Genomic DNA, 14,885 nt, shown 5'->3' with positions numbered 1-14,885 from the left:
CAAGACTGGGAATTAAACATACAGGGGTATCTGACGATTCGGAAAGATAGACAAGAAGGGAAAGGAGGTGGGGTAGCTCTGTTAATAAAGGATGATATCAGGGCAGTTGTGAGAGACGATATTGGCTCCAATGAACAAAATGTTGAATTATTGTGGGTGGAGATTAGAGATAGTAGGGGGAAAAAGTCACTGGTGGGTGTAGTTTATAGGCCCCCAAATAATAACTTCACGGTGGGGCGGGCAATAATCAAGGGAATAATGGAGGCATGTGAAAAAGGAACGGCAGCATTCATGGAGGATTTTAACCTACATATTGATTGGTCAAATCAAATCGCACGGGGTAGCCTGGAGGAGGAATTCATAGAATGCATATGGGATTGTTTCTTAGAACAGTATGTTACAGAACCTGCAAGGGAGCAAGCTATCTTCGATCTGGTCCTGTGTAATGAGACAGGAATAATAAACGATCTCCTAGTAAAAGATCCTCTCGGAATGAGTGATCACAGTATGGTTGAATTTGTAATACAGATTGAGGGTGAGGAAATAGTGTCTCAAACGAGCGTACTATGCTTAAACAAAGGGGACTACAGTGGGATGAGGGCAGAGTTGGCTAAAGTAGACTGGAAACACAGACTAAACGGTGGCACAATTGAGGAACAGTGGAGGACTTTTAAGGAGCTCTTTCATAGTGCTCAACAAAAATATATTCCATTGAAAAAGAAGGGCGGTAAGTGAAGGGATAACCAGCCGTGGATAACCAAGGAAAAAAAGGAGAGTATCAAATTAAAAACCGATGCGTATAAGGTGGCCAAGGTTAGTGGGAAAATAGAAGATTGGGAAAATTTTAAACGACAGCAAAGAATAACTAAGAAAGCAATAAAGAAAGGAAAGATAGATTACAAAGGTAAACTTGCGCAAAACATAAAAACGGATAGTAAAAGCTTTTACAGATATATAAAACGGAAAAGAGTGACTAAAGTATATGTTGGTCCCTTAGAAGATGAGAAGGGGGATTTAATAATGGGAAATGTGGAAATGGCTGAGACCTTAAACAATTATTTTGCTTCGGTCTTCACAGTGGAAGACACAAAAACCATGCCAAAAATTGCTGGTCACGGGAATGTGGGAAGGGAGGACCTTGAGACAATCACTATCACTAGGGGGGTAGTGCTGGACAGGCTAATGGGACTCACGGTAGACAAGTCCCCTGGTCCTGATGAAATGCATCCCAGGGTATTAAAAGAGATGGCGGAGGTTATAGCAGATGCATTGGTTATAATCTACCAAAATTCTCTGGAATCTGGGGAGGTATCAGCGGATTGGAAAGCAGCTAATGTAACGCCTCTGTTTAAAAAAAAAAAAAAAGGGGCAGACAAAAGGCAGGTAACTATAGGCTGGTTAGTTTAACATCTGTAGTGGGGAAAATACTTGAAACTATCATTAAGGAAGAAATAGCGGGACATCTAGATAGGAATAGTGCAATCAAGCAGACGCAGCATGGATTCATGAAGGGGAAATCATGTTTAACTAATTTACTGGAATTCTTTGAGGATATAACGAGCATGGTGGATAGAGGTGTACCGATGGATGTGGTGTATTTAGATTTTCAAAAGGCATTCGATAATGTGCCACACAAAAGGTTACTGCAGAAGATAAAGGTACGCAGAGTCAGAGGAAATATATTAGCATGGATAGAGAATTGGCTGGAGAACAGAAAGTAGAGAGTCGGGATAAATGGGTCCTTTTCGGGTTGGAAATCGGTGGTTAGTGGTGTGCCACAGGGATCGGTGCTGGGACCACAACTGTTTACAATATACACAGATGACCTGGAAGAGGGGACAGAGTGTAGTGTAACAAAATTTGCAGATGACACTAAGATTAGTGGGAAAGCGGGTTGTGTAGAGGACACAGAGAGGCTGCAAAGAGATTTAGATAGGTTAAGCGAATGGGCTAAGGTTTGGCAGATGGAATACAATGTCGGAAAGTGTGAGGTCATCCACCTTGGGGGGGAAAAAAACAGTAAAAGGGAATATTATTTGAATGGGGAGAAATTACAACATGCTGCGGTGCAGAGGGACCTGGGGTTCCTTGTGCATGAATCCCAAAAAGTTAGTTTGCAGGTGCAGCAGGTAATCAGGAAGGCGAATGGAATGTTGGCCTTCATTGCGAGAGGGATGGAGTACAAAAGCAGGGAGGTCCTTCTGCAACTGTATAGGGTATTGGTGAGGCCGCACCTGGAGTACTGCATGCAGTTTTGGTCACCTTACTTAAGGAAGGATATTACTAGCTTTGGAGTGGGTACAGAGACGATTCACGAGGCTGATTCCGGAGATGATAGATTGAGTAGACTGGGTCTTTACTCGTTGGAGTTCAGAAGGGTGAGGGGTGATCTTATAAAAACATTTAAAATAATGAAAGGGATAGACAAGATAGAGGCAGAGAGGTTGTTTCCACTGATCGGGGAGACTAGAACCAGGGGGCACAGCCTCAAAATACGGGGGAGCCAATTTAAAATCAAGTTGAGAAGGAATTTCTTCTCCCAGACGGTTGTGAATCTGTGGAATTCTCTGCCCAAGGAAGCAGTTCAGGCTAGCTCATTGAATGTATTCAAGTCACAGATAGATTGGTTTTTAACCAATAAGGGAATTAAGGGTTACGGGGAGCGGGCGGGTAAGTGGAGCTGAGTCCACGGCCAGATCAGCCATGATCTTGTTGAATGGCGGAGCAGGCTCGAGGGGCTAGATGGCCTACTCCTGTTCCTAATTCTTATGTTCTTATGTTATCTTTGTATCATCAGCAAACTTGGCTACATTACACACTCGGTCCCATCATCCAAGTGTTCAATATAGATTGTAAATAGTTGAGGATCCAGCACCGATCCGTGCGGTACCCCACTAGTCACTATTTGCCAACCGGAAAATTACCTAACTATCTGTTTTCTGTTAGTTAGCCAATCTTCTATCCGTGCTGATATATTACCCCTAACCCTGTGAACTTTTATCTTGTGCAATAACCTTTTATGTGGTACCTTATTGAATGCCTTCTACAAATCGAAATACACCACATCCACTGATCCCTTGATCCACCCTGCTCGTTACATCCTCAAAGAACTCCAGCAAAATTGTCAAACATGATTTCCCTTTCATAAAACCATGCTAAATCTGCTTGATTGAATTACGCTTTTCCAAATGTCCTGCTACTGCATCCTTAATAATGGACTCCAGCATTTTCCCAACGACAGATGTTAGGCTAACTGGTCTATAATTTCCTGCTTTTTGTCTGCCTCCTTTTTTAAATAAATACATTTGTTGTTTTCCAATCCGCTGGGACTGCCCCAGTATCCAGGGAATTTTGGTAGATTACAACCAATGCAGCCACTATCTCTGCAGCCACTTTTAAGACCCTAGGATGTAAGCCATCAGGTCCAGGGGACTTGTCTGCTTTTGGTCCCATTATTTTACCAAGTACTACTTCATTAGTGATCGTGATTATATTAAGTTCCTCCCTCCCTATAGCCTCTTGATAACCCAGTATTGAGATGTTTTTAGTGTCTTCTACTGTGAAGACCGATACAAAATACTTGTTCAACGTCTCTGCTATTTCCCCGTTCTCCATTATTAATTCCCCAGTCTTATCCTCTAGGGGACCAACATTTACTTTAGCCACTCTTTTCCTTATTATGTACCTGTAGAAACTCTTACTATCTGTTTTTATATTTCGTGCTAATTTACTTTCATCATCTATCTTCCCTCTATTATTTTTTAGTCGTTCTTTGCTGGCTTTTAAACGTTTCCCGGTCCTCTGGCCTCCCACTAGTCTTGGCCACATTGTATGCCCTTATTTCCTTAGTTAGCCACGGATGTTTAACCCCTTCTCTTACAATCTTTCCTTCTCATTGGGATATATTTTTGTTGCGTGTTATGAAATATCTCCTTAAATGTCTGCCACTGCTCATCAAATATCCCATATTTTAATCTATTTTCCCAGTCCACTTTAGCCAACTCTGCCCTCATACCTTTGTAGTCTCCTTGATTTAAGCTTAGGACACTGGTTTGAGATCCAAATTTCTCATCCTCTAACTGAATTTGAAATTCAACCATGTTATGGTCACTTATTCCTCGAGGATCCTTTATTACGAGATCATTTATTAATCCTGTCTCATTACACAGTACCAGATCTAAGATAGCCTGCTCCCTGGTTGGTTCTGCAATGTACTGTTCAAGGAAACTATCCCAGATAAATTCTATGAATTCTTTCTCGAGGCTACCCTAGCCAATTTGCTTTGTCCAATCAATATGAAGGTTTAAAATCACCCATGATTATTCCCGTTCCTTTATTACAGGCCTCCAATATTTCTTGATTTATACTCCATCCAACGGTGTAACTACTGTTAGGGGGCCAAAAGACTATGCCCACCAGTGACTTTTTCCCCTTATTATTCCTTATCTACATCCAAACTGATTCAACATCTTGATCTTTGGAGCCAATATCGTTTCTCACGAACGCACTGATCTCATCCTTTATTAACAGAGCTACCCCACCTCCTTTTCCTGTCTGTCTGTCCTTCCGGATTGTCAAGAACCCCTGAATATTTAGTTCCCAGTTCTGGTCACCTTGCAACCACGTCTCTGTAATGGCTGTCAAATCATACTGATTTGTATCTATTTGTGCCGTCAACGCATCTATTTTGTTACGAATGTTACGTGCATTCAGATAAAGAACTTTTAAATTTGTTTTTTTATCATTTTTTCCTGTTTTGACCCCACTTTCTGATTCACCTTCATGTTTATACATTCTGTCCCTTCCTGGCCCACTCTGGTTTTCATTTTCCCCAGTGCTACCCTGATCTATTGCCTTCTCCTTATTCCCTTATTCTTCGACTTTTTTTAATTTCCGCTCACCTGAACACCCCCCCCCCCACGAATTAGTTTAAAGCCCTCTCTACAGCCCTGGTTATTTGATTCGCCAGGACCCTAGTCCCAGCACGGTCTAAGTGGAGCCTATCCCAGCGGAACAGCTCCCTCTTGCCCCAGTACTGGTGCCAGTGTCCCATGAACTGAAACCCATTTCTCCCACACCAGTCTTTGAGCCACATGTTTAACACTCTGATCTTACTTACCCTATGCAAATTTGTTCATGGCTCGGGTAGTAATCTAGAGATTTATTACCTTTTGTGGTTCTGCTTTTTAATTTGGCCCCTAGCTGCTCATAATCCCTCAGCAGAACCTTTTTCTATGTCACTGGTACCCACGTGGACCACGACAACTGCATCTTCCCCCTCCCACTCCAACTTCCTCTCCAGCCCTGAGGAAATGTCCTTAACCCTGGCACCAGGCAGGCAACACAGCCTTTGGGACTCACGTTCTCGGCTGCAGAGAACCTTATCTATCCCCCTAATACTGTCTCCTACCACTACACCATTTCTTTTTACTCCCTCCCAATTGAATGGCCCCCTGTACCATGGTGCTGTGGTCAGTTTGCTCATCCTCCCTGTAGTCCCTGCTCTCGTCCACACAGGGAGTAAGAGCCCCGAACCTGTTGGCTAAGGCTCCTCCATGACTATCTACTGGGTCCCCTTACCATCCTCATTCACACCCTCTTGTCCTTGACCATGGATCGAATTTGAATTAATTACTCTAATTGGTGTGACTAGCTCCTGGATCGCAACGTCCAGGTAACTCTGCCCCTCCCTGATGTGCCGTAGTGTCTGCAGCTCGGATTCCAGCTCATCAACATGGAGCCGCAGTTCTTCGAGCTGCAGACACTTGCTGCAGATGTGATCGCGATGGACCTCGATGGGGTCAACCAGCTCCCACATGCAACAGCAGAAACACACCACCTGTCCTGCCATCTCTAATGTATTTAATTAATTAGATTTCGTTTTTAGTTATTAATCCCGGCCCCTAATCTAAGGCGCTTAATTTAAAGCAAGAAAAGAGAGAAAAACTCACCAACCAATCACTTCCCTACTTTCCTGCGACGTCAAATGTAGTTACCCTGTTCTCCTTTGTCGCCCTCTCTTACCTGCTCACTGAAACATATATAATTCTTACAGGGCTTGACAGGGTAGATGCAGGGAGGCTGTTTTCCCTGGCTGGAGAATCTAGAACCAGGGTTCACAGTCTCAGGATAAGGGGTCGGCCATTTAGGTCTGAGATGAGGAGAAATTTCTTCACACAGAGGGTGGTGAATCTTTGGAATTCTATACCCCAGAGAGCTGTGGAGGCTCAGTTGATAGATGTTCGGACACTGAAGGAATCGAGGGATATGGAGATCGGGCGGGAAAGTGGAGTTGAGGTCGAAGATCAGCCATGATCTTATTGAATGGCAGAGCAGGCTCGGGGGGCTGTATGGCCCATTCCTGCTCCTATTTCTTATGTTCTTATGTTCAGCAAGCTTCTGAAAATGGCAGTTGTTGCTAGGTCAATTGTTAATTTTAAATCTGAGATGGACAGATTTTTTTTTAACCAAACGTATTAAAGGATATGGGCCTAAGGCAGGTATATGGAGCTAGGCCACAGATCAGCCATGATCACATTGAATGGCAGGACAGGCTTGCGGGTCACAATGGCCTCCTCCTGGTCCTGTGTACTTCCTCTTCTGTCATCCCACTTTTTCTTCTCGGCAGCTCTTAACCCTGGCGTTCAAGTCTCTTCAAGGCAATAATACTGCTCCTATATAGCATGGGTGCAGTGTTGTACTGGACTAGTAATCGTGAGGCCTGGACCAATAATCTAGAGAATGTGAGTCCACATCCGATAGTGGAGGTTTAAGAATTTCAATTGGCGTTTTTAAAAAATCTGATATCTATAATCGTGACCATGAAGCTGTCGGATTGACGTAAAACCCAACTGGTTCACTCAATGCCCTTTAGGGAAGGAAACCTGCCGTCATTACCTGGTCTGGGCCTATATGTGACTCCATTCGCACACCAACATGCTTGACTCTTAACTGCCTTCAGAAGTAGCCTAGCAAGATGATCGGTTGTATCAAAAACTGCTTTCAAGAAGGTGGCCCGCCACCATCTTCTCAGGGTAACTCGGGACGGGCAATAAATGCCAGCCTTGCCAATGATGCCCACATCCTGAGAAATAATCAGCAGACCCTGGTGGGGGGGGGGGGGGGTGGCGTTGGGGTAGAAATAGCAAATAAGGATGCAAGAGGTGGCCTGTGTTGGAGAGAGGACAATCCACAAGGACAACTTGCATTTAAAAGTGCCATTAATGTCCCAAGGTGCTTCACGGGCTTAAATCAGACCAGAAACGCTTGATCAAAAGGAGGATCTTAAAGGAGGAGAGAGAGGTGGAGGTAGAGGGGTTCGGTGGTTGCGATTGCATATCCTAAATGGCTGCAGCCAATGAAGGGAGGGGCTGGAGTTAGAGGAACACAGTCCAGGGAAGGTTGCAAGTTCGGAGGAGTTTGGAAAAGTAGAGAGGGCGTGAATAGATTTGAATAATTTTAAATTGGGCGATGTTGGGAGAAGTTCAACGGGGGCAAGGGTGATGAGTGAGCAGGGCTTGGTGTAGGATAGGATACAGGCAGTAGAGTTTTGGATCTCTGGATGTAAAAGATCCCATGGCACTATTTAGAAGAAGAGCAGGAGGAGTTCTCCCTGGGCCAATATTACCCCTCAACCAACATCACTGAAAATAAAACAGATTATCTGGACATTATCTCATTGCTGTTTGTGGTATCTTGCTGGACGCCAATTGTCTTCCCCATTTCCTACATTACAACAGTAACTACACATCAAAAAGTACTTCATTGAATGTAAAGAACATTTGGGATGTCCTGAGATCGTCCGTCGTTCCTTTTCATTAATCATTTTTTTTGTGAAATTTTTAAAACCAGATTCAGGGCAACATCACACCTCACGCTCTCATCATTCTTCCTAAAACGGATGGAATGGAAATGCTGCTGTGTTACGAGGATGAGGGGGTGTACGTCAACACATACGGGCGAATCACCAAGGACATTGTGCTGCAGTGGGGCGAGATGCCCACGTCTGTCGGTAAGGGCGCAGTGAGCCTGCCTTCTTCCAATTGTTTTCCTGTCCCTCGGGTCACAGTGAGCCGGGTAATGCAGCATCTGCTTGATCCCCCACAGCGTACATCCATTCCAGCCAGATCATGGGCTGGGGCGAGAAGGCCATTGAGATTCGCTCAGTGGAGACGGGCCACCTCGACGGAGTTTTCATGCACAAGAGAGCTCAACGCTTGAAGTTTCTTTGTGAGCGGAACGACAAGGTAAGACGCTTCTCCTCCTCCAACTTACACTGCATGACCCTGGGGCGGGGGGGGGGGGAACCCCACACTGACCCTGAGGCCTCACTGAACCCACATTTACCCTGGGACAAAACCACAAGTGAAAATCAGTTCGAACTCCAGGGTCCAATTCCCCTGATGGCTGTCGGGTTATTTGCTATTGAGTGTGGTGCTGAGCTCTGCAAACAAGGGAGGTCCCAACTCTCTCCCAGCTATCTGTTCTAGATATAACACCCCTCCCCACCTGCCACCAACGAACCCCTCCATCAGATTGCAGTCTGTAACTCACTCCCGGGTATCTGTAATTCCCTGGCCATCGATGTATCCCTCTCCCTGGCAACCATCTGAGGCTTAACCAGACTGTTCACAACATTGGTGTCCTATTTGACCCCAAGATGAGCTTCCAACCACACATCCACGCCATAGCTAAGACCGCCTATGTCCACCTCTGGAACAACGCCTGTCACCACTCTTGACTTAGCTCATCCACTGCTGAAACCCTCATCCATGCCTTTGTTACTCTAAACTTGACTATTCCAATGTATCCAAGCGGGCCTCCCATGTTCTACCCTACATAAACTTGAGGTCATCCAAAACTCTGCTGCCCGTCTTCTAAATCGTACCGAGTCCCATTCACCCATCACGATCTGTGCTCACTGACTTACATTGGCTCCCGGTTAAGCAATGCCTCAATTTTAAAATTCTCATCCTTGTTTTAAAATCCATCCATGGCCTCGCCCCTCTCTATCTCTGTAATCTCCTCCAGCCCTGCGGCAAGTGTCTCACCTCCTGACTTCCCAAAGCCTTTCCACCATCTACAAGGCACAAGTCAGGAATACTCTCCACTTGCCTGGATGAGTGCAGCTCCAACAACACTCTAGAAGCTCTACACCATCCAGGACAAAGCAGCCCGCTTGATTGGCACCCCATCCCCCACCTTCAACATTCACTCCCTCCACCACCGGTGCACTGTGGCTGCATCTACAAGATGCACTGCAGCAACTCGCCAAGGATTCTTCGGCAGCACCTTCCAAGCCTGCGACTTCACAAATAGAAGGACAAGGGCAGCAGGTGCACGGGAACACTATCACCTCCAAGTTCCCCTCCAAATCATACACCATCCTGACTTGGAAATATATCAAGTTGTGAGGAGGACACAGAGTCTACAAAGGGATATAGATAGGCTAAGTGAGTGGGCAAAAATTTGGCAGATGGAGTAAATGGGAAAATGTGAGGTTATCCACTTTGGTAGGAAGAATAGAAAAGCAAAATATTATTTAAATGGAGACTACAGAATGCTGTGGTGCAGAGGGATCTGGGTGTCCTCATACAAGAAACACAAAAAGTTAGTATGCAGATACAGCAAATAATTAGGAAGGCAATGGAATGTTGGCCTTTATTGCAAGGGGGTCGGAGTTTAAAATAGGGAAGTCTTGCTACAACTGTATAGGGCGTTAGTGAGACCACACCTAGATTACTGCGTACAGTTTGCATCTCCTTATTTAAGGAGGGATATACTTGCATTGGAGGCAGTTCAGAGAAGGTTCACTAGGTTGATTCCTGAGATGAAGGGGTTGTCTTATGAGGAGAGGTTGGGCCTGTAATTGGAGTTTAGAAGAATGGGGTGATCTTACTGAAACATATAAGATTCTGAGGGCGCGCGACAGGGTAGATGCTGAAAGGATGTTTCACATCGTGGGAGAATCTAGAAATAGGGGGCATAGTTTCAGAATAAGCAGGTTGCCCCATTTAAGATGGAGATGAGGAGGAATTTCTTCTGAGGGTTGTGAACCTTTGGACTTCTGTGGAAGCTGAGTCATTGAATATATTCAAGGCTGTGATAGACAGATTTTTGAACTACAGGGGGAGTCGAGGGCTATGGGGAACAGGCAGGAAAGTGGAGCTAAGGCCAAGAACAGATCAGCCATGATCTTATTGATTGGCGGGGCAGGCTCGAGGGCTTGCATGGCCTACTCCTCCTAATTCTTATGTTCTTATTGCCATTCCTTCATTGCTGGGTCAACATCCTGGAACTCCCTCCCTAACAGCACTGTGGGAGTATCTTCACCACACGGTTCAAAAAGGTGGCTCACCACCACCTTCTCAATGGCAATTAGGGATGGGCAATAAAAGCTGGCCCTGCCGGCAATGCCTACATCCCACAAATGAATTAAAAGCAAGCCAGTAACTTGCCCCTGGGTATCTGTTGTTCTATGCATAAACATCTCAAACTACTCTATTAGATTCGAGCCTGTAATTCGCACAGGTTATCTGCTGTTCTATATATAAACGCCTCACCCAAAACACTCGATTAGATTCGAGCCAGTAACTCATCTAGGTATCTGCTGTTCTATATATAAATGCCTCGAACCACTCAATTAGATTCGAACCTGTAATTTACCCCGGGTATCCATACTTCTATCCATAAATTCCCTATCCAAAACCCTTGACTAGATTCCAGGCTGTGACTTGCCCGCAGTATCTGTTATTGTCTATACAACCCCAACCCCTTGATTAGGTTCCAGGCTGTAACTCAGTCCTGTGCGTTCAGCCGACACTGTACCTCAAGTGCTAACCCTCCTCTGGTTGTGTTATTTCCAGGTATTCTTTGCCTCGGTGCGATCGGGTGGAAGTAGCCAAGTCTTCTTCATGACGCTGAACAGAAACTCGATGATGAATTGGTAACGAGGCGTACAGCACGCATTTCTGTTCAAACTCGCACTGACACCGATGGGCATTGACAACTTAGAGAGAATTCTAACCTTCAAAGGAAAATGCCTCTTGACGTTAACAGATATAAAAGGACTAATGCAATATAACATAGCCTGTGTCGCGTATCTTGAGGTGGTGATGATGATGATTATTGATGATGATTATTATTTTTAGTCCCGGTAAACTATGTGCGCGCGGCAATGATCTCCGAGGGGCAACGCTCGGCTCGAAGGGCACTGTGAAGATCTCTTAGCATCAGGACATCCCGAAGATTGTGGGGCCGTTTTCCCGCAGGCACCTTTCTCGCCAGGACTGAGCAAAGAGGAAGATAGTGCCTCTGACCTGGGGGAGTTGGGAGAGGGAGGTGCGAGAATGGGGAGCAGGCGGTATCAGCGGGAGAATGAATCCATACGTGTGTGTGTTTTTTATTATTATTTTGGGTTCCTTGTAAGCATTAGAGGCAAGGGGCTTGGTGGTGTGGGATGCAAGGGGCTGGCGATATTGATAATTCTGACAATGGAGTAAGGTTTAGCCATATAAAGGGAGAGAGAGAAAAAAAAGTATTGGTAAAAGGTGAATTACTACTAATTTCAAAGTTGATAGAACTGCACAATTCTATCGTTCGTTTAGCGTAAAGGCTCAGTTTGTGGCTGGGTGGCTTAATTTGCAGGAGTGAATGCACACTTTGACTACTAGTGTTGGGTTCTGGGCCGAGTCAGGTATTTAGTCATGTGTTTTTCCTGCCGATCGATGACGTTTGAGGAATTTCCTCTGCCCAATCTTCTTCCTGTTGAACTGACGGTTCGCAACCAAATCCGCAATTGTCACATTGTGAGGGACTGTGGGAGAATCGGGCATTTCCCTTCAAATACATGTCTTTTTGGGAGGGGATGGAGAGAAGTGAAGGAGGGAGGGAGGGGCGGGGATGTTTATTTAGGAGTTGTAATTCTTGTGACGGGTGTGAAAGGGGTGGGTGCTGGCATTAACCCTTGCTGAGACTGCCGACTGTCGAGGGCATTTCAAACATCCCGCCCTCCCACTCCCCCTGGCTCCAGTAAGAGACTTCATTGCAACCGTCTCAAGCCGGTGCTGATATCTCCCACAATCGCCTCTGCTGGAAACCTCCCGGTGCGATTGCTGGGAGTTCTGACCGGGAGCGTGTGTGTATTTTTGGGGGCAATAAAATGGTTGGTGGCACAAGTGGAAGCCGGAGCACACAGGGGGCAGGAGGTTGGCATTTCAGCATTAGGGAGGTGGTCACCGATGGACGGGCAAACCAGCCGTGGGTTTGTCTGACTTGAGGCTGTTTTCGGTGGCTTGTTTTGATTTGTTTTAAAATGCAAATGCCAAAAAAAAATTGGATTTCCATAACTTACTCAGTGGGGAGGGAGGGAAGGGCAAAATGTGGGAAGATAGCGTGTGTTATTTGGGAGTTTGACGAGTTCTATTACTTTATAGGCTCTACTTGTGTATCTGTCTAAATGGTTGAGATTGACCTGAGTGATGTGAAGAATATTCATTCCTTAAATAGCTGCAGGGCATGGCTGATTATGGATTAGGGTGTTGTCATGGATCGATCTATGTTACATTTCCTGTTTTTTAACCTACCTCCTTTCAGCATTTTTTGTGTAGCTGTTTTAACAGCAGGTATTAAGCTTGAAGCTTTTTTTTTAAAAAAGAAAATAAATTAAATGTCATTTTCTTACTAACTTTTTTTTTGTTAATTCTAATTTCAAAAGACGTCTCTCGCTTCTTAGTTTCCAACCCCTTTGTTTTATTGTGTTGCGAGCAGTCTTACAACTTTACTCGTCCGCCCATAACTCAGGAAGTCACAGCATCTTTGAATCTCTTTGCTCTCTGCGTGTGAGATGCCCAAAGGAGTTTGTGGGGCAGATACAGAGAAACTATTTCTTCTGGTGGGGGGTGTCCAGAACACGGGGGCATAACCTTAAAATTAGAGCTAGAGGTGATGTCAGGAAGCACTTCTTCACACAAAGGGTAGTGGGAATCTGGAACTCTCTCCCCCAAAACGCTGTTAAGACTGGGGGGTGAATTAAAGATTTCAAAACGGAGATCGATAGATTTTTTGGGGGTATGGGTATTAAGGGTTACGGAACCAAGGCGGGTAAATGGAGTTAAGATACAGATCAGCTGTGATCTTATTGAATGGCAGAACAGGCTCGAGGGGCTGAATGGCCTGCTCCCGTGTACAAGTTTAACGAGCCACCTTGTCTGAAGTGTGGACCTGATGCTAGGCGTGCGTTGACCAATGCCATGTCTCCAGATCGTTGTATGCTGGGAGCAGCCTCCAAGGCCAGTCCTTGTTACAGGTGGGGGTTTTAGGGCACTAAAAACAGAAATTATACATGTGCCCCCTGGCTAAAAAAAAAAGGGGGGGGCACTAAAACCGGCAAATTAAACTTTCAACTTAAATGATCAAATTAAAATTTGGATGCCGGGGTTGATGATGCACTCCAGTCCCTCCGGCGCCCACCTCTCCGGGAAGGCCGCGAGCAACCGGTGGACACCACGTGCTCCATCTCCAGGGACACCCTGGCTCGGGTGTAACTGCGGAAGAGAGGCAGGTAGTCGGGCTGAACGACCGCCCGCTGCCTGGTCCGGCTGATGACCCTCTTGGCCATGCCCAGGAGCAGTCCTACGAGGAGGCCTTCCAACCTGCCCGCTTCCCTCCGATCAGGATTGTGGGACTGAAGTGCAACCAGAACTTGAGGAGCAGCCCCTTCAAATAATGGAATGGGCTGCAACCTCGCACACTCAATTTAAAAACATGGAACACGGGACTCTTCCAGACCGCAGAAAATTGCAGGCGGCCTGGGAGCCCGTGAACCGACTTAAAAACTTAGTGCACGGGACTGCTCCATGCAGCACCCTCCAGGCCTAGTCCCCAATAAATAGAGGGAGGACTCCCACTTAGAGTGCACTCCATTGGGGACCCCCGCTTCCTCCGGATGGCAAGATGGTGCGCCATGGCAGGCGAGGATGGCAAGGTGGAGAGTGTGCAACAGCAGCCCGTACAGGAAACCCCTCCGCGCAGAACTGCAAGGCACGGAGGGGATTTCCCCAAGGAGGCTCGAGTTGTGAGGCGCCGGCTGCCGAGGGAGGTTTTGGGGCTTGGCGCCGATGAGGAATTCCGTCTGGACGTCCTCGTTACAGGTATCCTCGATTGTTGAACGGCACCTGGACTAAAAGTAAGACAACATCAACCGAGGCTCAGTGGTAGCGCTCTCGCCTCTGCTTCAGAAGGTCGTGGGTTCAAGTCCCACTCTAGAGACTTGAGCGCAGAATCCAGGCCGACTGTCTCAGGTGGCGTTTTTCAGATGAGACGTTAATCTGAAGCATTGTCAAGCCTGTCACATGGATGTTAAAAGATGCCACTGCATCATTTCAAAGAGGAGCAGTGGAGTTCCCCCACTTCCCTGGCCAACATTTTTAAATAAAGATCATCCGGTCATTTATCTCATTGCTGTTTGTGGGAGCTTGCTGTGCGCAAATTGCCTGCCGCGTTCCCGACATTACAACAGTGACTACACTTCAAATAGTACCTAATTGGTTGTGAAGCGTTTGGGACGTCCTGAGGTTGTGAAATATACTACTTAAATGGAATTCTGGCTGGGTCTCTATCTCTGTTTTTCTCTGTCGCTCTCTCTGTCTCTCTCTATCACAGTGTGTCTCGCTCTGTCTCTCTCTTGCTGTCTAAAACACGCACTATATCGAGACATCCAGTTGTTCCTCTCCCAACCCACAGTGGCCCCAAACCTGACAATCACAGTTGATCAAGAGCATATCTGGACAAGGTGGCCGGAGGGGGAGGGGGGCTTAATATGTCGAAACACATTCAACTACACGTAGCAAGCTAATGTGTCCTCCAGTAGTGCTCTAACCCAAACT

At 46.1% G+C, this 14,885-nt stretch overlaps 1 protein-coding gene across 9 annotated transcripts in view; it reads left to right on the top strand.

Annotated features, from left to right (window-relative positions):
• The window catches only part of LOC139266014 (traf2 and NCK-interacting protein kinase-like), a 231,688-nt gene extending 219,808 nt beyond the window's left edge, over nucleotides 1–11,880 (top strand). For all 9 annotated transcript variants that reach the window (XM_070883765.1, XM_070883761.1, XM_070883759.1 and 6 more), the window contains 3 exons: nucleotides 7,852–8,011; nucleotides 8,107–8,246; nucleotides 10,866–11,880. In XM_070883765.1, coding sequence (XP_070739866.1) covers nucleotides 7,852–8,011; nucleotides 8,107–8,246; nucleotides 10,866–10,949 — 384 coding nt within the window. In that variant the 3' untranslated portion in view covers nucleotides 10,950–11,880. The remainder of the gene's footprint in view (nucleotides 1–7,851; nucleotides 8,012–8,106; nucleotides 8,247–10,865) is intronic.
• Nucleotides 11,881–14,885: the final 3,005 nt, after the last annotated feature.

The sequence above is a fragment of the Pristiophorus japonicus genome, chromosome 6 (assembly GCF_044704955.1).
Source record: "Pristiophorus japonicus isolate sPriJap1 chromosome 6, sPriJap1.hap1, whole genome shotgun sequence".
Taxonomy (NCBI): Eukaryota; Metazoa; Chordata; class Chondrichthyes; family Pristiophoridae; genus Pristiophorus; species Pristiophorus japonicus.
The sequence above is the reverse complement of the archived record's forward strand: the minus strand, read 5'-3'. Positions and strand labels throughout refer to the sequence as shown.